The 24,852-nt window shown below is 47.9% G+C and overlaps 1 protein-coding gene and 1 pseudogene across 3 annotated transcripts; one reads left to right on the forward strand and one right to left on the reverse strand.

Annotated features, from left to right (window-relative positions):
- Positions 1 to 18,167: 18,167 nt before the first annotated feature.
- On the forward strand, positions 18,168 to 22,757 carry LOC136476852 (uncharacterized). 3 transcript variants are annotated; one of them, XM_066474821.1, is made up of 6 exons: positions 18,168 to 19,121; positions 20,044 to 20,158; positions 20,244 to 20,415; positions 20,504 to 20,700; positions 21,884 to 22,018; positions 22,317 to 22,757. In XM_066474821.1, exons 1-5 carry the CDS (start codon positions 18,466 to 18,468, stop codon positions 22,013 to 22,015), a joined length of 1,272 nt encoding a protein of 423 aa, XP_066330918.1. In that variant the 5' UTR covers positions 18,168 to 18,465; the 3' UTR covers positions 22,016 to 22,018; positions 22,317 to 22,757. The 3 variants fall into 3 exon arrangements, with proteins under 3 accessions (XP_066330918.1, XP_066330919.1, XP_066330917.1); XM_066474822.1 differs by having other exon boundaries at positions 20,047 to 20,158; positions 22,330 to 22,757; XM_066474820.1 differs by having other exon boundaries at positions 18,169 to 19,121; positions 22,330 to 22,757.
- Positions 22,758 to 22,837: 80 nt separating this feature from the next.
- LOC136476854 (uncharacterized) lies at positions 22,838 to 24,587 on the reverse strand (annotated as a pseudogene).
- Positions 24,588 to 24,852: the final 265 nt, after the last annotated feature.

The raw sequence follows: 24,852 nt of genomic DNA on the forward strand, positions 1-24,852 counted from the left end.
GGGATTAGAGGTAGGCTAATCCCGCGACAGCATTGTGCCAGGATGTACGTGGTGGTAGTTGAGGAAGTCTTGTGATGTGGGCTTCGTTCCTTCATCCGGCAGTTCTGGGTTGATCCTCGTCGCCTGTCTTGAGACCGTCCGGTGCAGATCAACACCATATCCAGCATCACATCGGTCTTGGGTAGACAGATGCCTGCCGGCCTTCTATGCTCCATGTTGCCCTGTCGTGCTGTCGATTTCCGCCTTGGATGCACTGCGTCCGTCCTTTGAAGAAAACAGTGTAACTGATGGCGGTTTGTCCTTCCGAGTAGCAATTTGGGACACGTAGTCGTTCCAGAGCCTAGTCGTGTCCGTGTTCCTCTTTGCTACTTTGCTTTTCGTGGTGCCGAGTTCGTTGGGTCTTGTAAGATTTGTAATCTTCTATTTTTGAAGTCGCTTGTAATGTAACGAATCTTGTCTTCTGAGTTGTCTTTGACTTTTCTGTTGTGATCCCTGTCGTTCGTGAGACTACCGAGTTCTTTCTTACATAACCGGGTTCTTTTGTTCCTCGTGAGGTAGCCCTTTCTTTCTTCTTTCTTTCTTCTTGGTTTGACGGGTTGTTCTTGTATCAATCTGATAACCCTGCCGTGGCGTTGGACGGATAAGTCTAAAATCTGCCCGTTGGTTTATACCATTGTGAGGATTCGTGCCCTCCGTCGTTTTAGCTGCGTCGGTAAATGGACCGTTGCGTTCCCACATTGTGTTTTAACGGGCTTTGTGGGCCGTTTGTATCACTGAAAAATCTATTTAAAGACCTTTTATCTTCCTTTCCCTTGTCGCCCAGCTCTTGCCTTTAAACCCTAGCTCTCAGAAATCCGCCGCCGTCATTGTCGCCATCACCCGAGCACCATCATTCTAGCTTCATCTTCCTTAGTGCCTTTTTTGCTTCCGCCAGTTCATGGGAAAGAAGAAAACCGCAAGCAAGTCTCAGGCGACCTTCGTGGACGAGGAGTCATCCCTGTCTTTGATTGAAAACCAGGAGTTCGTGGCCATGAGGGCAGCTCAGAAAGTTTGGCCGGCTCCAACAACAAGCGAAGACCAGCTGCGCGAGCTCGTTAGCGATGGCTTGATCCAAAGCAAAGTCATCGCTGAATGGAGAGTTCCGGGCGAGCATCGGGTTCCGGCTCCGGGTCCTAGTGAGATTGTCCTTTTTGTTTCCTTTGACCGCGCTGGACTTTGTCTTCCTGCTTCCGCCTTCCTTCATCAGTTTCTTGGTTATTTCGGGGTTAGTCTGAACCATCTAACCCCCAATGCCGTTCTCCATCTTTCTGTTTTTGTTCACCTTTGTGAAGCCTTCCTTGGGATCCCTCCTTCTCTATCTCTTTTTCGCTTTTTCTTTCGTTTGAAACCTCAACCCCGCCGTGAAGAAACCAGCGCCCTCAGCGGTTGTGGGATTCAGTTTCGCCAGGGTCTCAAAATTAAGTTTTTTGATTATGACCTGGTTGATTCTGTCAAAGATTGGCGTGCCGAGTGGTTCTACGCTGCCAATTTGATCCCTTCTCTTGTCGTTCACTCCGGATCTGGTCCTGTGGTGAATGACCGATGGGACAAGAAACTTGAGTCGCCTGCTGAGATTCAAGCGATCCAGCCACTCCTTGATAGGATTAGCATACTGAAACAGCAGGGTTTGATCGGCTTTGGTATTGTTTCAAGCTTCCTTTGTCGCCGGGTTCAGCCTTTGAAAGAGCGGGAGCATCTCGGCTTTGAGTATTCTGGGGCCGAGGATCCTTCACGCATGGTCCCAGCTCTTGAGCTGACCGGTGAGGAGGTACTCGAGCGCCTCCAGAAGATGCTGAAAGGAGTGAGCGTCATTCCTCCTGCCGTCTCTGAGTTCTCGGCCATCAACCCGCCCCCAGCTGTGAGTTGTCTATCTTTTTGTTTGAGTTCTTTATGTACTCTTGCTGCATCCGTTCTTGCTTAGCTTTTCCTTGTCTCGGTGTTTTATCTTTTTTCGCAGGAGCTTGGGCGGAACTTTGTCGATCCGATCCCCCTTGATGTTCTCCCTGCCGTGGCGGAGACTAGGGATCGTCTAGCTGGTACTTTTGCAATTAGTAAGTCTCAAACCTTTACAGCCCTTCCTGGGGTTTCTTTCAGATTTGTTGATGTATATGAAGAATATGTTCCTCGTCTAGTCCCTCGCGGTCCTCGCAGTGTCCCGAAGAGGGGGCGAATGGACGGGTCTTCATCTGGCTTGCCTGTCTCCAAGAAGCCTCGCAAACCAAGTACTCCCTCAGGTACTCCAGTTGTTGCTAGCATGCTCTTAGGTGAGCACATTTAATACTCTTTGTTCTTTTATTTTCATGTTTCTCTTTTGAACCGAGTACTTTTCATCTCCTTTTCAGCAGGTGCTCTGGTTTCGTTGGCTGAGGAAGAAGAGGATGATGAAGTCTCCCTCATCATGCGGCGGTGAGTTGTTTTTCATATTCTTGTTGCATTGAATTTCTCCTCTTTGTTTTGAATTTTAGTCTTGAACTTTTTGAAGTAATCGGAGGTCGGGTGTGAGTTCTTCCGAGGCTCCCGCGCCGACTTCTTCTGAAGCTCCGGTGTCGAGTTCTTTGGTTGCCTCTGTCCCGAGCTGTACCGCTCCTCCGGTGCGGAGTTCTTCCACGGCTCCAGCCCCGGCTTCTTCCGTGGCTCCGTTGTCGGCTGTCCCGCTCCCGTCGCCGGGTGGCGGGGACGTCTTCGCCGTCGTGGTTCCCCCTGCGAGGCTTTCTCTTGGCTTCGCAAAGAAAAAAGTAGTCGAGTGAGTAGATTCTAGCTTTATCTTTTTGGCTTTTATCTTCCTTCCTCTGGTTTTTATTGGTGCTTCCTTTTATCACTTTTCAGTGTTTCGTCTTCTCTAATTTCTTCATCGACTTCTTCTCTGCCTCCCGTTGTGCCAACGAGTTCCGAGCCTCGAGACTCACAACATCCTGTTGATGAAGTCGCCGCGGGGGCTTCAGAGCTACCTGGCGGAGTTGCGGACTTGGTCGCTCCAGAGGTAACTATGGCCGTCGCGTCGGGTCCTTCTGAGGGTTTGGCTTCGGCTTCCCTAGAGGTTGCTTTGGTCGTTCCTTCTTTGCCCCAGCCGGCCTCTCCTTCCCCTTCTCTTACTTCCGGCAGCCCCTCCTTTTCCAGTGACGTGGTGCAACAGTTCGATGCCACTCATCGGTTATCGGAGCTGACCGCAGCCTGGGGGAGCTTGTCGACCCTCACGACTTCTTTTGGTGAAAAGCTCCAGGTAGGTTTTACTGCCACTCCTCTTTTGCATGCTTGTTTTTCTTCTATCCTTACGCCTTGTTTCTCTTTGCCTCTTTTTGCTCAGTCTTTCTCTCATGATCATTCTGGCTTCTTTTTCTCATCTAAAAATGAGAGGAAGTTGTCTTCGGAGGTGGACGCTCTGAAAGCCGATCTTGACCTCCTCCGGGCTGAGTTGGAGACGGAGCGTCAAATGCACCAAAAGGAGGAGAAAGCCCTTCGCGCCCGGGTAGTGGAGACGGAGAAACAGAGAGATGCTGCGGTGGAGTCTGCGAAGAATGAATGCAAAGGTGCCGCGGGTTCTGCCTGTTTCTTCTTGTATTTTGACTTCTTTTTCCGCTGACTTGTTCTTGGGTGTCCTGTCTAGCTCTCCGAGTTGAGAAGCAGAAAGCTTGTCTACTCACATGGACGGTCACGAACCGAGTACCAGGCTCACATGGTCACGTCATGAACCTCTGAACCATACGCCAGAGATTCAAGTGCTTAAACATAACAGGACACTACCTGAGGAATTTGCATGGCCTAGCAAGAGCAAGACGCAAAAAGTTTATATGCATTTCATAATGCCGGGGCCCGCCCCTGATTGATTATTCAAATATGGGACATGCTCCCCACTTCATATCTAGAATGTCATTTACAACATATTTTTATGTTTAACATGCAGGGGAGCTACATCAGTACCATGAGATCAGGAAAACACGCTCCTGAGAGCTAGTCCAGAAACAACCCGGATTGATCAGAAAACAACCCGGATGAGGTACATACAAATTCAGAAAGAACCTGGACGAAGCGCAAACAACCCCAAAGAGGTGCTGCAAGTACCAAGACAAATTCAGAAAGAACCCAGATTGATCAGAAAATAACCCAGATGAGGTACATACAAGTTCAGAAAGAACCTGGACGAAGCGCAAACAACCCCGAAGAGGTGCTGCAAGTACCAAGACAAATTCAGAAAGAACCCGGATTGATCAAAAAACAACCCGGATGAGGTACATACAAGTTCAGAAAGAACCTGGACGAAGCGCAAACAACCCTGAAGAGGTGCTGCAAGTACCAAGACAAATTCAGAAAGAACCCGGATTGATCAGAAAACAACCCGGATGAGGTACATACAAGTTCAAAAAGGACCTGGACGAAGTGCAAACAACCCAAAAGAGGTGCGGCAAGAACCAAGACAAGATCAGAAAGAACCCGGATGAATCAAAAACAACCTGGAAGAACATTTCAGAAAGAACCCGGATTGATAAAAAAACAACCCAGATGAGGTACATACAAATTCAGAAAGAACCTGGACGAAGTGCAAACAACCTGGAAGAGGGACATCAAGAACCAGAGAAGTCTAGAAACGACCTCGTTGAATAAAAACAACTCGGAAGAGCATCACGGCTTAGTCAAAAAACTAAGCTCGGGGGCTCGAATTCAAGGATGAAAGACCAAGAATACAAGTACTCAAGACTACAACAAAGACAACACATCAAGACCCTTCATCCGATTTCTATTCTAAAGAAAAGTACTCGGAGAAGGCTCGGGGGCTGCGGGATACATAACCCCAAAAAATTTTTGAAGACAAGAATCTGGACCCTCCAACTTTTGCAAGCAAAAGCAAGAGGCTCGGGGGCTACACTCAGTGAGTGCAATTTTTATGAAAAATTGCACCCACCGAAAAAGAACTCGGAGCAACCAAGAAGACTAAAGGGACCCTCTGGCTTCTTGTCCCAACAAGCAAGAGGCTCGGAGGCTACACTCACTGAGTGCACTTTTATCCAAAAGTGCACATCAGCCGAAGAAAAGACAAAGAAGACCATCTCAAGGTTTCACTTCAAGAAGAACCTCGAACGGATTTACAACAACTCAATGAAGACCAAGAAGAACAAGAAGGCTTCCGAAGCTCATCCATGAGATGCTCGGGGGCTTGTCGATACGGGACCCATGGGGTTTCGCACGGAGAAGAGAGAAGAAGACCTAGTCCAACTAGGATTCCCTACATGTAATCCTACTAGAACTAGTTACACATAATCCTACTAGGATCTCTACTTTGTAACTGACTAGGACTCCCGCCTCTCCTGGACTATATAAAGGAGGGCAGGGGTCCCTAGATCGGCAGATAAGAGACACAGGAGCGACACATAACCGATAGAACTCACAACCGCAACATACCTCGCAACACAACAAATAGCGCAGGGCACAATATACTATCCACACCAGACTGGACGTAGGGCGCCGTGACTTTCCGGCGTGCCGAACCAGTATAAATCATTGTCTCCCTGCGTTTACCATCGAGTTCCTGCAAATGCCGATACCCCTCCGAACAAATCACCGTCATGGGGTACCCGGGACGGTGATTTGTTCGGAGGGGTATCGGCGTTTGCAGGAACTCGATGGTAAACGCAGGGAGACAACGATTTATACTGGTTCGGCACGCTGGAAAGTCACGGCGCCCTATGTCCAGTCTGGTGTGGATAGTATATTGCACCCCTGCGCTATTTGTTGTGTTGCGAGGTATGTTGCGGTTGTGAGTTCTATCGGTTATGTGTCGCTCCTGTGTCTCTTATCTGCCGATCTAGGGACCCTTGCCCTCCTTTATATAGTTCAGGAGAGGTGGGAGTCCTAGTCGGTTACAAAGTAGAGATCCTAGTAGGATTATATGTAACTAGTTCTAGTAGGATTACATGTAGGGAATCCTAGTTGGACTAGGTCTTCTTCTCTCTTCTCCGTGCGAAACCCCATGGGTCCCGTATCGACAAGCCCCCGAGCATCTCATGGATGAGCTTCGGAAGCCTTCTTGTTCTTCTTGGTCTTCGTTGAGTTGTTGTAAATCCGTTCGAGGTTCTTCTTGAAGCGAAACCTTGAGATGGTCTTCTTTGTCTTTTCTTCGGCTGATGTACACTTTTGGATAAAAGTGCACTCAGTGAGTGTAGCCTCTGAGCCTCTTGCTTGTTGGGACAAGAAGCCAGAGGGTCCCTTTAGTCTTCTTGGTTGCTCCGAGTTCTTTTTCGGTGGGTGCAATTTTTCGTAAAAATTGCACTCACTGAGTGTAGCCCCCGAGCCTCTTGCTTTTGCTTGCAAAAGTTGGAGGGTCCAGATTCTTGTCTTCAAAAAATTTTTGGGGTTATGTATCCCGCAGCCCCCGAGCCTTCTCCGAGTACTTTTCTTTAGAATAGAAATCGGATGAAGGGTCTTGATGTGTTGTCTTTGTTGTAGTCTTGAGTACTTGTATTCTTGGTCTTTCATCCTTGAATTCGAGCCCCCGAGCTTAGTTTTTTGACTAAGCCGTGATGCTCTTCCGAGTTGTTTTTTATTCAACGAGGTCGTTTCTAGACTTCTCTGGTTCTTGATGTCCCTCTTCCAGGTTGTTTGCACTTCGTCCAGGTTCTTTCTGAATTTGTATGTACCTCATCCGGATTGTTTTTTTATCAATCCGGGTTCTTTCTGAAATGTTCTTCCAGGTTGTTTTTGATTCATCCGGGTTCTTTCTGATCTTGTCTTGGTTCTTGCCGCACCTCTTCTGGGTTGTTTGTACTTCATCCAGGTCCTTTCTGAACTTGTATGTACCTCATCCGGGTTGTTTTCTGATGAATCCGGGTTCTTTCTGAATTTGTCTTGGTACTTGCAGCACCTCTTCGGGGTTGTTTGCGCTTCGTCCAGGTTCTTTCTGAACTTGTATGTACCTCATCCGGGTTGTTTTCTGATCAATCCGGGTTCTTTCTGAATTTGTCTTGGTACTTGCAGCACCTCTTTGGGGTTGTTTGCGCTTCGTCCAGGTTCTTTCTGAACTTGTATGTACCTCATCCGGGTTGTTTTCTGATCAATCTGGGTTCTTTCTGAATTTGTCTTGGTACTTGCAGCACCTCTTTGGGGTTATTTGCGCTTCGTCTAGGTTCTTTCTGAATTTGTATGTACCTCATCCGAGTTGTTTTCTGATCAATCCGGGTTGTTTCTGGACTAGCTCTCAGGAGCGTGTTTTCCTGATCTCATGGTACCGATGTAGCTCCCCTGCATGTTAAACATAAAAATATGTTGTAAATGACATTCCAGATATGAAGTGGGGAGCATGTCCCATATTTGAATAATCAATCAGGGGCGGGCCCCGGCATTATGAAATGCATATAAACTTTTTGCGTCTTGCTCTTGCTAGGCCATGCAAATTCCTCAGGTAGTGTCCTGTTACGTTTAAGCACTTGAATCTCTGGCGTATGGTTCAGAGGTTCATGACGTGACCATGTGAGCCTGGTACTCGGTTCATGACCGTCCATGTGAGTAGACAAGCTTCATGGATTAAGGCGTGTTCTACCTGAGGAATTCGGCGACCGTTACAAGAAGACCTAGAGCGCTATGTTTGCTCGCATGATGATTTTTTTGTATGTTGAGCACTATGTTTGCTCGCATGATGATTTTTTGTGTCTTCCCTTGCTAGGTCGGTTAATTTCCTGGGTAGTAGCCTGTTACGTTTAAGCACTTGAATCTCACGTTTGGTTCAGAGGTCCATTGACGTGACCACCCGTATGGTTTAGAGGTTCTTTGACGTGACCATCCGTATGGTTCAGAGGTTCATTTGACGTGACCATCCATTCGAGAAAACAAGCTTCACGAATTAAGGCTTACTATCCGAGGAAACTAACAGCCGTTAGGGGAAGATGATATGGCCACAGAGGCATACGAATAATATCCGAAATGTAAAAAATTAAAGCGTTACTTAGCTTGGTTCATGGCAGAGTTGTCCATCACCGCAGCCGAGTTGTTTGCGTTGCATTCGGCGCGGCGTGCAGCCAAGTAGTTGGAAGGAGATTTGATAGCTCTCTTGTCGCCGGATGTAGTCGAACACCTTGAAGTAGTCGAACAGTTCTGTCGAGTACTTTGCTGATGAGGTAAACCGGCTGAGCGATCGTGTTTTTTTTACAACAAGCGATCGCGGTATGTTGAGTACTCGGAACAACTCAGAACCCGTCGCGTGTACTCTGAAGTCGCTGCCGAGTATCAGGAAGCCGTTGTCGAGTACCCAGTTGAGTAGTGGGAGTAGTCCATCAAGCGTCACACGGTAGAGTCGTCGAGTTGTTGTTGTGATCGGCGCTGACGGCGTGGGGGCGGTGCACCCTTCCAGCTTGACGTGAGCCTTCTTGTTGACCCCCTCCCTTTTTTTTGAGGCAGTCGTAGACATCTGTTCGTGCATGAATATATACACGTATACGTTGCCATTGGCCTTGCTTTGCTTCGTCATCTTGGCTTGCATGGTGAGGTAAGTTGCTCCCTGGTAGATTCTTGAAGGAGCCGAGTTGTCGTCGTGTGCATGTAGCCGAACAACCCGGTGGATCTTGATGCAGCGATGCAATTTGCTTGTGGTCTTGGACATCTTGTTAGCTTCTGGCTTGGTTCTGATTTGACTGGATGGCTTGTTATGTATGCACGTGTATGTACACCTTCTTTATTTGCATCTTGAAGTGGTTGGACATCGTGGTGAGTTCTTGTCATCTAGTTCTTGACCGGATCCGTTCCAGTTGAGTTGTCAATGTGCCTTCTCCATGTATATTTGCATATATATGCGTATATGAAAAAACCAAATATTAATACGCTGATTGCTTTTGGCTAGCTTGCTGCTTGTGTCATCCTTGTAGCATCCTTTGCATGTACTTTGAGCAGATGGATATTGTCTTGTCTGTCATAGTAGAATTTGTATCCGATGCCAGGACTTTTTGCTTGATACAGTACTCGGCTTGGATAGAATTGGCCCTAGGACTTGTACGTGCTTGCTTCTAAACATTGTATTAGTTTGTGTACGGAATCTTTGTCGCTTTGCTGATGTATACGTCATCCACTGTTCGCCTAAACGGCCGTTTAGCCTGTTTACACACCGTTTAAACACTACACGGTGGTACACCGTTTCCGTTTAATCGGTTGTTTTGACCGTTTAAACGGCCGTTTTTCCCGTTTAAACACCCGTTTTGTCCGAATAATGGGCTAAACGGTAGGTGACCGACTGTTTACCGTTTAGCGTTTAGGATAACATTGACGTCATCCCATATTTTCTCTTATGAATCTGCCTGATGTCGTCTTGCTCTATGTCCTATTCTGGATAGGTTGTCCGTGATGGAGTTGAATCATCCTGGAGTTGAGTAAATTAATTCTATTCGGACTTGGCACCATGATCAGACCGAAGCTGATTCTAGTTCGGCTTGCACTTGTCCTCCAGTGGCTCCGTGTACCGCCCAGCTGCTTGTACTATGCCTCGAGACGTCGGGTTGCTGTTAGTGTACGCGCACCTTCCCAGCGGCAGCCTGAACGATCGATTGGATGTACGAGGACGTCGCCGAGAACATGCGCTTCAGCGAGTTGTCGAATGATGCCAATGACAGCCACGGCGAATCTTGATTTTGAGGTCCACCGAGCTCTCGAACGCAAAGCGCCGAGGTCCCCTACCTGGCGCGCCAGCTGTCGATGTTTTACCACCGGCAACCCGTCACGGGGTACCCGGGACGGTGATTTGTTCGGAGGGGTATCGGCGTTTGCAGGAACTCGATGGTAAACGCAGGGAGACAACGATTTATACTGGTTCGGCACGCCGGAAAGTCACGGTGCCCTACGTCCAGTCTGGTGTGGATAGTATATTGCGCCCTGCGCTATTTGTTGTGTTGCGAGGTATGTTGCGGTTGTGAGTTCTATCGGTTATGTGTCGCTCCTGTGTCTCTTATCTGCCGATCTAGGGACCCCTGCCCTCCTTTATATAGTCCAGGAGAGGCGGGAGTCCTAGTCGGTTACAAAGTTGAGATCCTAGTAGGATTATGTGTAACTAGTTCCAGTAGAATTACATGTAGAGAATCCTAGTTGGACTAGGTCTTCTTCTCTCTTCTCCGTGCGAAACCCCATGGGTCCCGTATCGACAGTGTGATAATATCGCCATATAGGAATATATGTGTTTTATTTGTTGTAACCCACGAATATATTTTCTAATGTATATGTAACGGGCAAAATGAATCAAGCATGACTGGGAGAAAATCATTAGGGAATTGAAAAGAAAAAAAACGCTGCGGACGTGGTAGATAGCTAGGCCGGGTGGGGGTGATGGGGTTGTAAAGAGGGATCGGATGAGAGCACGAGCACGGGGTTAGAAGCATCTTTGCTGTTTGTTGTCTGCTCTACGCCGAGCGAAATACGTATGTGTACGCCGTACGCGCTGAATACAGCTCGGTATTCTTCTGCGAGACTTGGATATTTCAAACTCGGAGCAGACAGCAGAGCAGGTCTCTTCCATCCACTGATCTCTTTGAGCCTTATCCGGCCCAGTAATATAATGGGCGGCATCTCGCGATCGCGAGCAGGGCGGGCTCATTTCTCAAGAATGAATCTGGGCCTAGACTGCCGGAGCATCAGTTTGGGCTTCTAATCCGGCCCGTACCACGGTGAGTCTGACGACTCTCCGGTTGGTCTGTCTTTGCTAGAGAAAATGTGGGTCAGCCTTGGAAGCCAAACAACCAAGGAACGACGAGTGTTGGGGGAAAAAAAACAAACAAACTTGGATCCTACTATGAGAACACAGCTAACTTAAGTGGGAACGACTCGAGTTACTACCGACAGATAAGCCTGATTCAGTGGTTCTAAATCAGATCACCTGTGAGTCCCTCAATTTCTTTTCTCCTAATAAACTGAAAAAAGACTCTAGACTCGTCCAGTTGTATCGACTCACATCTGCCGAGTACTGCCGCAGTACTCGTAACTTTGTTGGAGTAACGCAATGCAATAGGCCAATAGCCCTGCTGCTCCTACGGGCAACCTAGCAGAGGCAGACAGGCAGTTGATGTGGCTTTTAATGGACGGCAAGCTCTCCCAGATGTGGCATGCGGACCGGCTCAACACCCATGGACCCATGGACGTACAAACACAGAAAAAGGGCGGAGATCCTTTGCAGGCCTCTCCCTCCGATCCCTACAGGCTGCCACAGACTCCGTGTTGGCCAACCACGACACGGAGAGGAGGCAAGGACAACCCAATTGTCCATGGTCGTCGGCGTCCTGCTGCGAGAAAATCCGAAATCTTTGTGTTGTGGACTTGTGGTGGTGGTGGTGGCCGGTGGGATTGGGATGGAAACGGCCAAACGGCGCTGCGGATTGGGGCTTCACAATGATTGCGTCGACTTGTCCGACGTCTGGGTTGAGTGTTCCGGCCTCCGGGGGTGACCGTGCCCGCGCGCCCTTGCCCTCGGAACACGCGAAAAGAGATGGGGGAAAGGACGAGAAAGCAAAAGGGCGGGCAGGACGGAGGATGACGAGCAGTCCAGTCAGCAGGCGAAGACCGTGGACCGAGACCCCAACCGCCTGCCATGTTCCGCTGTTCGTCGGCACGCGGCGCGAGTGCCGTGGCAGGCCGCAGGCGGAGGGAGCCAGCCTCACTGCTACTCCTACTCCTACTCCGTGCAGAAAAAACGAATACTCCTATCAGCATGCTGCTTCTGCTTCTGCTTCCGTACCGGAGAATAACCGGGGCCATTGTTTTGTGCGCCATCGCCTGTCGTCGCGAACCGCCGTCACCACCGGCCACCGCTCTGCGCCTGCTCGCTCGACCGGCACCGGCGGCACGACTACGAGACAGCCGGGGAGGCGGGGACGTCACGCCAACCCGCCCGCCTCGCCTCGCCTCGCCTTGGCTTTGGCTGCATCTGCATGCCACTCCGCGCTGACACTCCGTACTAGCGTGCTTCGCTGCCGCAGCGGCGCAGCAGTGATGTAACCGGTCGGTCAGAGTTTGACGCCGTCCAAGCCACCAGGCACTGCGCCGCGCCCAGGCCCAGCCCCCTGCAGCGAAAACGAAAAACCAGGCGAAAAGCGCCCGCGCGTGCTGCCTACTACTAGTAGTACTGCCCTGGCAACCCTGCCACGGAGCGGAGGCGTGCAGCAGGCCAGGCCAGGCCAGCAGGTGAGCGGCCAGCGCCAACCCCAGTCCCCAGGATGGCACGGCGCGCGCCGGCTGCCGCGTGGGGCCCTGGGGGGCGCGGGTTGGGTCGTTTTGGCACGGGTCGGGCAACCACCGCGGTGGGGCCGTGGGGGCGCGGGGTCCAGGGCGCACGAGGACCGCGCGCAGCGGGCAAAGCGGCAGGGGAGGGAGGGGTTGCCATCTGGACGGGCTCGTTCCGCTCGGTGCGGCTCTGCCGACTTGGGGAGCGGCAGGGGCACGGCACATGTGTCTTGTGCGCGCGCGGTGGTGTGGCCTGCGCTTTATGCCCCGTGCTTTTCCGGTTTGGACCTTGGACTTGGCGGCTATTCTGTAGCTTTTGGGGTTTTCTGGCTTTCAGGCTTCAGCGATGCAGCACGACACGATGCTGGTGCTTCGTGGCAAATCAAATCAAATGCACCACCACAGCGTCCACAGCACAGGACATATACTCCGCCCGTCCTTCCTCCGTTCAACCGTATGCTGCGTTGGCTATTACACAGGGGAAGTTCTTGGTGGTTCTTTAGGGCGTGTTTGGAGCGCTGGCCGTCGGCCTAGCTGCGCCCTCCAGCTGCAGTGCGCGTGTTTAATGTCCATGGGCTGTCTCCCAGCCTGGCTCCCCGCACGCTTTTCGGTCCCCTCGGTCTGGCTTCAGGAAACGCTCCGCCCCACCGTTTTTCTAAGGCTCGGCCACGCACGACTCCTCACGGGCGATTTGGGGGCGATTCTTGGCGGCGGCGGCGGGCTCGCGCGGGAAGTGTGAAACCTCCGCGCGTGCTCCCGCTTCCCGTGAAATCCGCCGCCTTTATAAGCGGCCCCTCAGGCGCCGAGCTCCCATCCTTCTTCTCCTTTGCTTGTCCACCAAATCCCGTGAGAGACCGACTGTGTGTTGAGGTGTGGTGTCTGGCGAGGCAACGTTCTTCCCCGGCGGGCTTCCTCTCCGTTCCCCCACCACGAATCTGGTCGAACACGGCGCCACACCGTCTTCCTAGCTAGGACTCCGGGAGGCGGTCGTCTTCTTCCTTCGTCTTCCTTGGTTCGGGATCTGCTTCTTCGTCGCCTCATCTTCTTCTTCGTTTTGCGCTTCGCGTCTCCTCCGTCGACCACCCCGAGGTGAAATCGACCCCCAATCCCCATACTATTTGCTTTGGGTGATGCTAGGATTTCGATATATTTGTACAAGATCCTGTCTTTGTGGCTTATCTGAACTGTTGGTGCCGGTTGATTAGTTATGCGATGTTGGATTTAGGGTTTGGCTTGAACTATTCGTTTGTTCTGACTTCAGTATGATTTCATGCTATTTGTTTACCTATTCTTATGGTCGATGATGACGTCCATTGCATGGGAGGCATGTTCTATCATGCAGCCATGCCTACTTTTTTGTTGACTGATTACATATCCATGTTGAGGCCAACCAGGGTCAATTGAACTCTATTTGTCTTGAATGTTCATGCATGTAGATGGATCCTGCCCAAACCGTGAGCTGATGGCCAATCAAGCTGCTGCCTTGGTAGTTGTTATGGTGTCTTATGTTGTCACTAGGCTTAGGAGGTCTAGGCCAGAACCAGACCCTTTGTTGTACCATCTTAGCAGTGATGCTGAGCAGCATAGGAAGTAGACCTTGCAAGCCATTTTCAACTCCACAGATGCAGAGTGCCTATCCATGATAAGGATGACCAAAGCTCCTTTTTTTGCTCTTTGTAACCTTTTTAGAGATAGGGGCCTTGTACCTGAAAAGGCTGGGTGCATAGTTGAGGAGCAAGTAGCAATGTTCCTTTCACCAGGCCTTTAGGAGATCAATTGAGACTGTCCATAGGCACTTTTTCACAAAGTTTTGTATGTTGTTGGTGAGCTTAGAAGTAAAATGATTAAGCCTCCTACACCTAGCATTCATCCAAAGATCCTTGGAAGCCATAGATGGAACCCTTACATGCAGGTAACTGTCACTTTAAGTGTTAAACCATAACTCACTCTAAGTATCAACCAATGCACTTATCCCACGTACACAATTTTTAGGACTACATTGGTGCCATTGATGGCACCCATGTGTTGGCAAGGGTGCCTAGACACATGCAGCGGGATTTCAGGGGTATGAAATCAAACCCCACATAGAATGTGATGACTGTTGTGGACTTTGACCTCAAGTTCACATATGTACTGGCTGGCTAGGAGGGCTCAATACATGATGCCCTCATCCTTGCTGATGCCATTGAAAGAAATGATGGGTTCATTGTGCCTGAAGGTAACTGAAACCAACTGTCGACTACACTTTTGTCCTTACCATGTCATAGACATTCACCAAGAGCATCTCTGGTGCACTTGTAGGTAAATTTTACCTTGTAGATGCAAGATATGCTTCCCGTAGTGGCTTCCTTGCTCCCTACAGGGGATGAGGTACCATCTGTCTGAGTATGACAGTAGAAACTACCCAACCAATGCAAGGGAATTGTTCAACCTGAGACACTCCTCACTTAGGGTCGTAGTTGAGAGGGCTTTTGGTGCTTTGAAGAACATGTTTCATATTTTAGACAACAAGCCATTCCACCCTTACAAGACATAGGTCAAGCTTGTTATAGCCCGTTGCATTCTTCACAACTGAATCCTAGGTTGTGGCCTTGACCAAGCTGTGCCACTAGAGGACTGGTTGCCACCAAACCAGCCTGATATCCAACATGTGCATGAACTACTGTCTCAAGACTCCACTGCCATGTCCACTAGAAGAGATGGGATATGTAATGCAATGTGGCAGGGATACCCAGCCTGTGCATGAGCCTGATACCCAGCCTGTTACCTAGTTTTTGGCCATGAAACTCAGCCATATAGTGGTAGCAACATAGATGAATTATGATGCTACTGTTGGATGGCTGTGTCCCATGGCCAAAGCTTATGTCTATTCATGATTTTGATGTTAATCTCCTACTGTTGGGCCCAGAACTGTTGGGCAGAACAATCATGTTGTAAGGCACTGCCATGTCCTCTGTTGGCTAATTTATTTGAGATCAGTTGTTCCTTATTCTCTTATGAACTGCTGGTTTTGTTTCTTTTGATTGGTGAACTGCGAGAAATCTATAAGGCCTATGATGCAAACAACATATACATGAGGTCGTTGTCTTGTTTACCTGGTCTTTGATGTTTTTCATGACTGTCATCAAACCCTATGTGTGCACATACATTCCCTTAACATTAGCCCTTCTTTCTTGTGCTGATGGCAGTGAGTGGATGTGCACAATATGGTTCTATGGCAGCCATGACCTTGGATTTGCATTTGTTTGGTTGTTCTGTTACCTGCGATTTGTAACTTACTATTCTTCTGGTTTTTTATTTGTATGGCAGCTACCAATGATATAGACATTGAATTACACCACCAGATTCTAAAGTTGGGGCCAATCTTTTGTAACAATGCTTGTGATGTCATACTTGTTGATTTGAACCTGATGATGCTAGTCACCAGTGAGGGACTCGAGATCAACGATTTATTTCGTAACAAACCGTAGATCTTCAAGTTTCACACTCATGGCTAGTTTCATGCATTACATTTGACTGAGGCTAAAACACTGTTTATTTTCACATAAATGTCAACTTGTTATGTGGTTTTCTATGGGAAGCCTCCAGGGATTTACCTGACTTGGCATGAGTGCAGTAAGCAAGTTCTTGGGGTCAGAAATGCTATATACAAGAAGTATATCAACTATGAGCAAGCTGTTAGAGATTTTCAGGCAGCAATGAGAGATGTCAATCTATCTCATGGAGCAGCAGCTCCCCTCCCCTATGATTCGGTTCCTGATGATGCTTTTGCTCCAATCATTGCTCCTTTCTGATGGTAATGGTAAGGCTGACTGGTGGAAGAAGGTGTTAATCACCTCACTTGTTATCTTTCTGTTTGGACTATGGATGAAGGGGGGCAATATTGGCTGGTACAACTGCCCCACTTAGGCATATGATGACTACAACTAGATGATGGATAAGCTGCTGTTGTGTCTTACTAATTTCTATCATCCATTTCTGTTACCTATCTCCTATGTGTTGTTCAAGGACTGCTGCTTACTGATTAAGTTGTTGATGTTGTTATTTTACCTTGCTTCATTGGTACTTTTGTAAAGTTAGAGCAACTATGACTCCATGGCTAATTACCTAATTTGTCTGAGGCCGGTTGGTTAGATGATGTTGGATTACTCTTACATATCTCCTATCTGTTGTTCATTTCTGTGTTATTCTCCATGATTGCTGGGCCTGGCGGGGGATCAAACATGATCTTGAAATGGCAGTTGAGGTAGTGGGCCTTGGGCCTGACTCCCTTATGTGAAATCAAACACAATCTGTGTTGGGCCTGGTCCGCTTGGTACAGGGAACCAAACAAGGAGCCTTGCACCGTTTTCGGCCCTGCTGTGGCTGGCTTCTGGCCGCGTACCAAACACGCCCTTAGTTACATTTCGAACCATGGCATGCAAGCTTATATACATTAAGTTTTAGTGCCATATCGTATCACATACTATTTTTAAGTTTATATGTCAAGCTTTAGTGCCATATCATATTACTTTTTAAATAATACAATGAACGATATTAATAATATCAATAGTTATGTGCTGGCTTCGCTCCTGTCTCGACAAGGCACGCATTGGTGATTCTCAAGAAATCACAACGGTCATTTTTACCATTTTGTTGTCCGGATTTTAATTGATTATGTGCTAAAGTAACCATCCTTAAATCGTGTTACAGTCTCAGATAACAAGAAACGTAACGCGACTGTTTCTGAAAAAAAAACTTTTTTTGTTAGTGCAAGTATGATGTCCCTCTGTGCATCGTTGGCGTTACTTTGTGCATGGCAACCGTTTCAGCATGACTTACAAGCCATGCAACGTCCCGCCTTCCCTATCCTCTTTACCTATCCACCTCGACCATGCGATATCCATCCTTCCTCGACTGCATACTCCCCTCCAAATTAAATCACATATCTATATCTACTTGCTGATTTCTAACCCTCGAAACGACACAAATACTTCTTAGACGCTTTATGAATTTAATCATGAGTTAATTTTACCATGGACAAGACAGAACCCACTACGTAAAACTAAATTAGTGGATAAACACTGGAGTATCACTGACTTGTCATTTGAGGTTATACGCAAGTTCACTCTTAGGCTATTCCAAACTTGTGGATACACACCGGAGTCTCGTTGATTTTTCATTTGAGGCTATACTCAAGTCCACTCCTAGGTTATTCTAAAGTAGTGGATACAATTGGAGCCTTAATGATTAGAAGTTATATTCAAGTCTACTCTTAGTTTATTGTAAACCAGTGGATATAAATAAGAGTCTCAATGATTTCTATTAGCCTGTTCGTTTAGCTGTGGCTTGTCGTAAACGATCGTAAATTTTCAGCTGGAACAGTATTTTTCTCTCACACAAACTAGCCAGCAGTACTTCTTCACGACAGCAACGATACAAACCAGCCAACCGAACATGCTGTATATGTTTGAGGTTATCAGCCTGTTCGGTTGGCTGGTTCGTGAAGAGATACTGCTGACTGGTTTGTGTGAGAGAGAAATACTATTCTGACTGGAAATTTACGATCGTTTACGACAAACCACAGCCAATGAACAGGCTGTATATCAAAGTCCAGTCCACTTTGCCTTAAAAAAAAGTCCAGTCCACTACTAGGTTATTCTCTCCCTAAAACCCAAAATTTCCAACAGGTACACGGGCACCCAGATCTTGTTCACTTTGCAAAATTTTTGAACCCGATAAATAATACCATTTTCGTCTTATTTGATAAATATTGTCCAATCGTGGACCAACTAGGCTCAAAAGATTATCTCGTGATTTCCAACTAAACTGTATAATTAGTTATTTTTTTACCTATATTTAATACTCTATGCAAGCGGCTAAAAATTGATGTGAGAGAAAGAGCGAAAAAAAAACTTAAAATTTGGATGGCATGGCTGGAGCCATAAAAGATCCGAGGTGCTGGATCGCAAAAGCGCCCCTCGTTTCGTCTATCCCCATCCCCCACCCGGACCGGAAGCCGCAAGCCCAGCGGCGGAAACCACAAAACCACCAAGCCGAGCGTGAAGGCGCCCGAACCACCGCGAGCCCCCGCCCACCACCACCCCACGAAACCCAAACGCGCCTCCTTCCGCAGCGAGGGATCCCGCATCCCCCCGCTACCCGTTTCAATTTTCAAAAGGGCGTGGAGGCGCCGCCTCCGCCGCCGCCGCCACCGACGAGGGAGGAAACGCCAGGCCTTCCCCTCCTCCCCGCCCCGAGCCAGCCCCGATGTTGTCCGACCAGGAGCTGGCCCAGTACGTGGAGTCCCTCGTCCAGCACACCGCCGCGCAGGGCGGCACCGGGATATCGGCGGATGCCGTGGTGCGCCAGCTCGGGGCGCAGCTCGGCGTCGACCTCTCCCCCAAGGCGCAGCTCATCCGCAGCGTCCTCGTCGCGCTCCTCGGCCCCGCCGCCGCTCCGGCGCCGGACCACGCGGCCTCGCGGAAGGACCCTTTCGACCCCGCAACCGCCGCCGGTGGCGGCGGCGGCGGGGCCCGCACCGAGGCTCCTGGGCAGCAGCTGCCCTTCTCCACCTCCGCCGTCGCGTCGTCGGCCCCCGCCCCGTCGCCCGCCGTTCCCCACTTCTTCCCTCAGCAGCACCAGCACCAGATGCAGTCTTTCCTCTCCGCCCCGCAGCAGTACCAGCAGCACCAACGTTCCGGCGCGCCTCCCTCGCCGTTCGACGTCCCCGCGTCGTACCGCTACGGGCACCAGCCCTTCCCGCAGGCCGACCAGGCGCAGCTGCAGAGGCTCGTCCAGCTACAGCAACAGCAACAGCAGTTGGCCGCAGCGGCGAGAGCAGCGGCTGCAGCGGCACCCACTCCGGCGGAGAGCCCCCGTGCGCGGGCGCCGGCACCGGCGCCGGCTGGCTCCAAGAAGGACAGGTGACACTTCCTGCACTCTTAGTTCCCCTTCATTCCCCCCTTCGAGTTAGGGTTTGGAGTATCCACTTAGATGCTAGACGCGTGTGTTTCGTGCGGTTACATTCAGTTAGGTAGAGTAGCTTCTACGCGAAGCGAAGCTCCTAAACCTCTAGGATCGAAAATTTTCCCCTTTCTAGATTTGTTTGGTGATTTGAGGTGGGATTAACTGGAAAAGCTTACATGTTTTTTTGGTGGTCACACGGTTTGTAGTGGTACGGATTTGGGCTTGATTGTTTCTGGTGGACAGAAATATTTTATATCAGGATATGGTTAGTGGGGTTGGGTGAAGTGGAAGGAACTTGTTTTCAAGCGCTCCAGTTGGTTCATTTGAGAAATTTTGTGGTGCCATTTCTGCTTGTACTAGACATTTAATGCCCCGTGGTTCCAAGCTTAGGGGAGGCAATCATCTTGCGAGTGTACCTGTGAAAACCTTTGAATGCTCCCGTAGTCATGTCAACCATTCATGCAGAATTAAATCCCATGAGGTCATTAACATTGAAATGGATTCACTCAATCCCATCAAAATGTTTGCTTTTCAAGCAACCGGCTTCAAACAAAGAAGCTTATCCATAACTGCCAATTTGATTTGCAGAGTGGGCTCTACGTTTAGGTACAACGAACTAGAAAGGAACCTTTCTGTTTGCTATGTCGATTCACTTGAAAGGAATTTATGGCACTTTTTATGTACTAAATCCGTATTACTATTCTGCAAACACCAAAATCTTCTGCATGTGACAATGTTCCTGATAAAAATCTCGACCCTCACTTCACTCTGTTGGAATAAGATATGGATATGTCCCCTGTTCCCAATTGTCACCGTCCGCTGTCATTTGTTGAGTTGAGCCTGTTCACTGAACTCGCTGTTCTTGTTGTGGCAATGTAGCAGTGCTAGTGCTGGAGCAAAACGAAGAGGTGGTCCTGGAGGGTTAAACAAAGTCTGTGGTGTGTCTCCAGAGCTGCAAGCTATCGTTGGTGAACCAGCCATGGCTAGAACTGAGGTCCAGTCTTTCTAGCACATCTTTCTAATGCCTTGTCTATATGTCTACATTATGGCAGGGAACCTGACACTGTTAATCAATGCAGATTGTTAAGCAGCTTTGGGCGTACATTCGCAGGAACAATTTGCAGGATCCTAACAATAAGAGAAAGATTATATGCAATGATGAGCTCCGATTAGTTTTTGAGACTGATAGCACAGACATGTTCCAGATGAATAAGCTTCTATCTAAGCATATACGTCCCCTGGAGAGTAAAAGTAGGTGTTTCTCCTGACACACCATATCTACTTGTTTTACAAAACAATCATATCTTGTGTACTGAACCTGTGGTCCAAATTCTTGCAGATGATTCGAAACGAGCAGCAAAGAAATTGAAGCCAGAGGGTGGTGAACCAATTCCTTCGGTTGAAACTGATGTTAACCAACTTCCCCTTACGGTTTCTGATGCTCTTGCTACCTTTTTTGGTACGGGAGAAAGAGAAATGGTCCATTCTGAGGCTGTTAAGCGTGTCTGGGATCACATTAAAAGCAATAATTTAGAGGTTTGGATGATTACTATCAGAACTGTTATGTGCTACTATTCCTTTTTGAAATGTTGGGTCCAATATTAAAGTATTAAACTCCAAGTGGGCTTTGCAAGTAATTTGTCCAACCTTGGGAAACTAAAGAAGGCCAAAAGAAACGTCTATCTCTGTTTTATAGTACCAGAATATCTGTGTAGAAAAAAGGGGCATAATGTTTGAATTCAGAAAGTTGGCTTACTATTTCTTTTGGGATGAAAATGTAAATGCATCAATATTGGTAACCTGTAACTGCATTCCCTGTGCTTTAAACTGATGTCATACATGAAAACTTGTCTAATTCATGACAATTTTTGTTAGTTGAACCGTTGGACACCCTGCTTGGTCAATATCTGTTTTTCTTACTTGGTAGATCTCTTGCTTTCTATTTTCTATCAGATTTGAGTTTGGTTGGTGGCATGGTAGTTGTTGGTTGATCAACTAGATGCGTACAGTGGTTGTTTCTAGATACATGTTACCGAGTGTATATATTTCACATGTGGTTTAAGTTTTGAACTTGAACTATTAAATGGGGTCAGTGTACTTTTCAATATACTATAACACCATGACGATATATGGGAATCGTTATTTTTGCAAGTTGTTTTTTTTGCCTACCCTTTTGACCTATGACAAGAGTGAAGCATAAGCAAAGCATGTTCCATATAAGCCCATCTTTTCCTTTGGTGTTTTCATACGTAATTTACCAGCAATGATTTTGCCACCTAACATTTCAGTAATGATAAATCTGAACATAAGCAATAGGTGATTTGTATTATTGTCTACTGTACTGCAGAAATCTACTTTTGTCTATGGTGTAGTATAATGCATCCTTCTATTTTCGCCTGCCTTTTCTGTTTTCCTTTTTTGTTTTGCTGCCATGTGAATTGCCTCCGTTCATATTTGTGGTTTGCTTCATTAGTTAACTATTTTTCTGGGGTATATTTTCTGTAAAATACCTAGATATCTATGTTTGAATAGGAGTACTTGGAAAACAGCTATTGAAGTGCCTGAACCATGACTTGGGGATCTTGGTGGGTTTCATGTTGTTGTTGTTGTATATTTTCTGTAAAAACAGATTATAGGTACTTGTATAACCGTCTGGTGTCTGCATAAGCGCAAACAGGTTTGTAGTCTGATTGGTTTTCTTCTCTTGTTATGGTTACAGGATCCAGAGAATCCTACAGTGATACTATGCGACTCGAAACTTAAACAACTCTTTGGATGTGATAGTCTTATTGCTCATGGTGTCTTTGAGTTGCTTTCAGACCACCTTTACAAGCAATCTACTAAGATCTGACTGGTTAGTTATCAGACTTTCTCTTAATAGCATGCTTATGTAATATTAAGTCAAATATGTTTCCCTGCCTAGTAGTACTTGTTGGAGAACATCCATCCTCTTTCAGTTGTTTGCTTTTGGGTCCTGGTTTGCCCCCTTTTAAATATGTTGCACTAGTAAAAGGAGTCTACTGACAGCAGTCAAATTGGTACTGTAAAGTTTTGACTTAACAAAATTTAGTCATTTTATTTTCACTCTGTAGATCTCTTACATTATGAAGTTTCGATGTCATATGGTAATGCAGGAATATGTGATTGTTTAGCTGTTGGCTGCAGGTGATACATTTTCTGGATTCAGTTGGGCTAACATCCTGGTAGTAGGCACTGATGAAAGGAGACAAGAAATCCGCTCAAAGTGTTGTATCTTCCATATTGGTCAAGACTGATTTACAGTAGCAAGGAAAAGGGAACGGCAGTTGTGGCATATTATCTAGTGAGACATAGTAGTCCATCTGACTTTCTAGTTTGTTAAATAGGGAGCAGCTTGGATGCGAAGTTTAAAAGGACAGCGAGAGCTGATGTACTTTGCCTGATGTAAATTCAGCAACCTTAGGTGCGTTTTCTGGTAAGAAGTCGCTTTCTCGTTAGCTAACCTGGAAGCCTCTTGCATTGCTAGTGTCCTAAGTTGACTCAAGACATCTGTACCCCCCAATGTTATGTTGTAGGTGATACCTAACTTATACAGTTTAGATCGTTATCCGGAATGTTCATCCTTTTTCTTCAACCCTGTATCATCATATCCATCTTATGGACAGTAGTTGTTTACAACAAACAACTACTGTGCATCGTGGCTGGCCATGTTCCAGAATTTGGTATTTCTGTTTCTGCAATGATGCAGACCATTTACAAGATCCTGCAACTGTACAACGCTAGATGATGCTTGTTTCTTGTTCTCCGGTGATGATGATGAACCCTACAAGTTCTTGAACAATGCGTAGAACAGTATCATGACCAGGAGGCCGATGATGACGCAGAAAACGATCGTGCTGCTCTGCTTCTCGTCAAGTGTACCTTCTGGCAGGACCTTGTGCACGATGGTCAAAATTACCGCGTCCAGATTCTGCAGTCATGATAAAAATAAAAAACTGTTTAGCCTTTTGGAAACAAGTTTGTCATTGCTACTCCCTCAGTCCCAAAATAGTTGACACTTCAGTTATGGGTCTGGACAGACATTTGTTCAGGTTCATCATAGCTAAAGTATCAACAATTTTAGGACAGAGGGAGTACATCAGTGGTAACTTTGTTTCAGAATCTGTCATCTGTTTGCCGTGCACGCATGATGCTTGCCTGCTGGATGGTCCCAAGAATCCTCTGAAGCAGTGGCACGCAGGTCTTGTTCACTTGGCTGCACCAGCAGGAAAACAAACGCGATTCAATCGATTCTTTGACCCTGCAACTACCCTAATCCCTAGACGTGACATTGCTGCATATGCAAGTATGCGAAACATATGGTCTTTACGGGACAAAATAGACGGTTAACACCAGTAAACTTACCCAGGGTTTCAGTTAAACCAGACGCTAGGAATTTTGTTACCTGATGAGCAGGAGGCCCCGGTAGACGTGGCTAGTGGAGACGTTGCAGTCGAGGTCCCAAGGCAGCTTCTTCCCCTTCCATTCTGCAGAGAGCAAACGGTTCAGTTTCCTAGCCCATGCTGTCATGCTCAAACTGAGAACTGACCAAGTGTTGTTTTGACTGACCTAGAGACCATTTTAGGCCCAGGTCGAAGCCTGCTTCGTCCGGCGACGGTTTGAGCACGAACGACACGTGGTGCCGGACCATCAGCGCGTGGAGAAGCAGGAACATGTCCTGCAACAACGTCGTCACGGCCGGGTCAAAAAATGCAGGATTGCAGGCATGCTATATCGTTCAGGATTACAAGTTTAGATCCTCTTTGGCAGGGCTTAGACTTCTCTAAAAATACTGAAGCCAGAAAACCATGTTTTTGTGGCTTCGTCTTCTAGACGAAATGGTTTCGGCTTCATTGATTTTGGCTTGGTTTTAGCTTCGCTTAGCAGGACTTTTGATTGAGCTGTTGGAAAACCTCAAACAAAAATCTCAGCTCGTTTTACCTTGCCCAGCTGCGGAACATCAACGGAGCGGAGGTTACCGAAGAAGTAGAGGCACTCGTCGCCGAGCAGCTCGAGGAGCTCCCGTACGCTCCGGTTCTGGATGGCCGAGTTGAGCTTCACCATCCTCATCACGGTCCGGAGCCCGTCTCCGCCGCCGCCGTCGCCGAACAGCCCTTGGGCGCGGAATCTACCGTCGTCTCGTCCTCGTCGTCCCGTCTTGACACCCGCCGCCGGCAGCATCCTGCTGCTACCACCGCCGGGGCCATCGCGACGTCTTGGAACAGTATTGGGATGGTGCGGACGGTGCTGGTGACGAAGCGATGGGAGAGGAGGAAGAAGACGAGGCAGGGTTGAGTCCATGGAGACAGGTGAACTGAGAAGGGTCTCGTCTGAATGTGAAAATTGAGATGGACGTGCTGCAGGCGTCTTATACGTCTTGGAGTTTTGTCGAGCAGGCGATGCATGTCCGGCTCGCAAAGGAAAGGATTGTTATGTATGAGAGGAGAGAATAAGCCATGCAAGGGTACATGCTCTGACGTGCAACATGCACACGGCTGCAAGTGCAAGCTAGGTTTGGGTAATTGGGTTTGCCAAGGAAAGTAATGAAGGATCGGATGCTTCTTCCAAACTTGGGTTAGGGTCCATGCCCCCATAATCGGTAGTAGGGTACCCTACATCAAGCTTATTCACAGAGTCGTTTTGTGAGCTTCAGGGAGTTTCTGTGCTTCC

The sequence above is a fragment of the Miscanthus floridulus genome, chromosome 8, assembly GCF_019320115.1.
Source record: "Miscanthus floridulus cultivar M001 chromosome 8, ASM1932011v1, whole genome shotgun sequence".
NCBI classification, from domain to species: Eukaryota; Viridiplantae; Streptophyta; class Magnoliopsida; order Poales; family Poaceae; genus Miscanthus; species Miscanthus floridulus.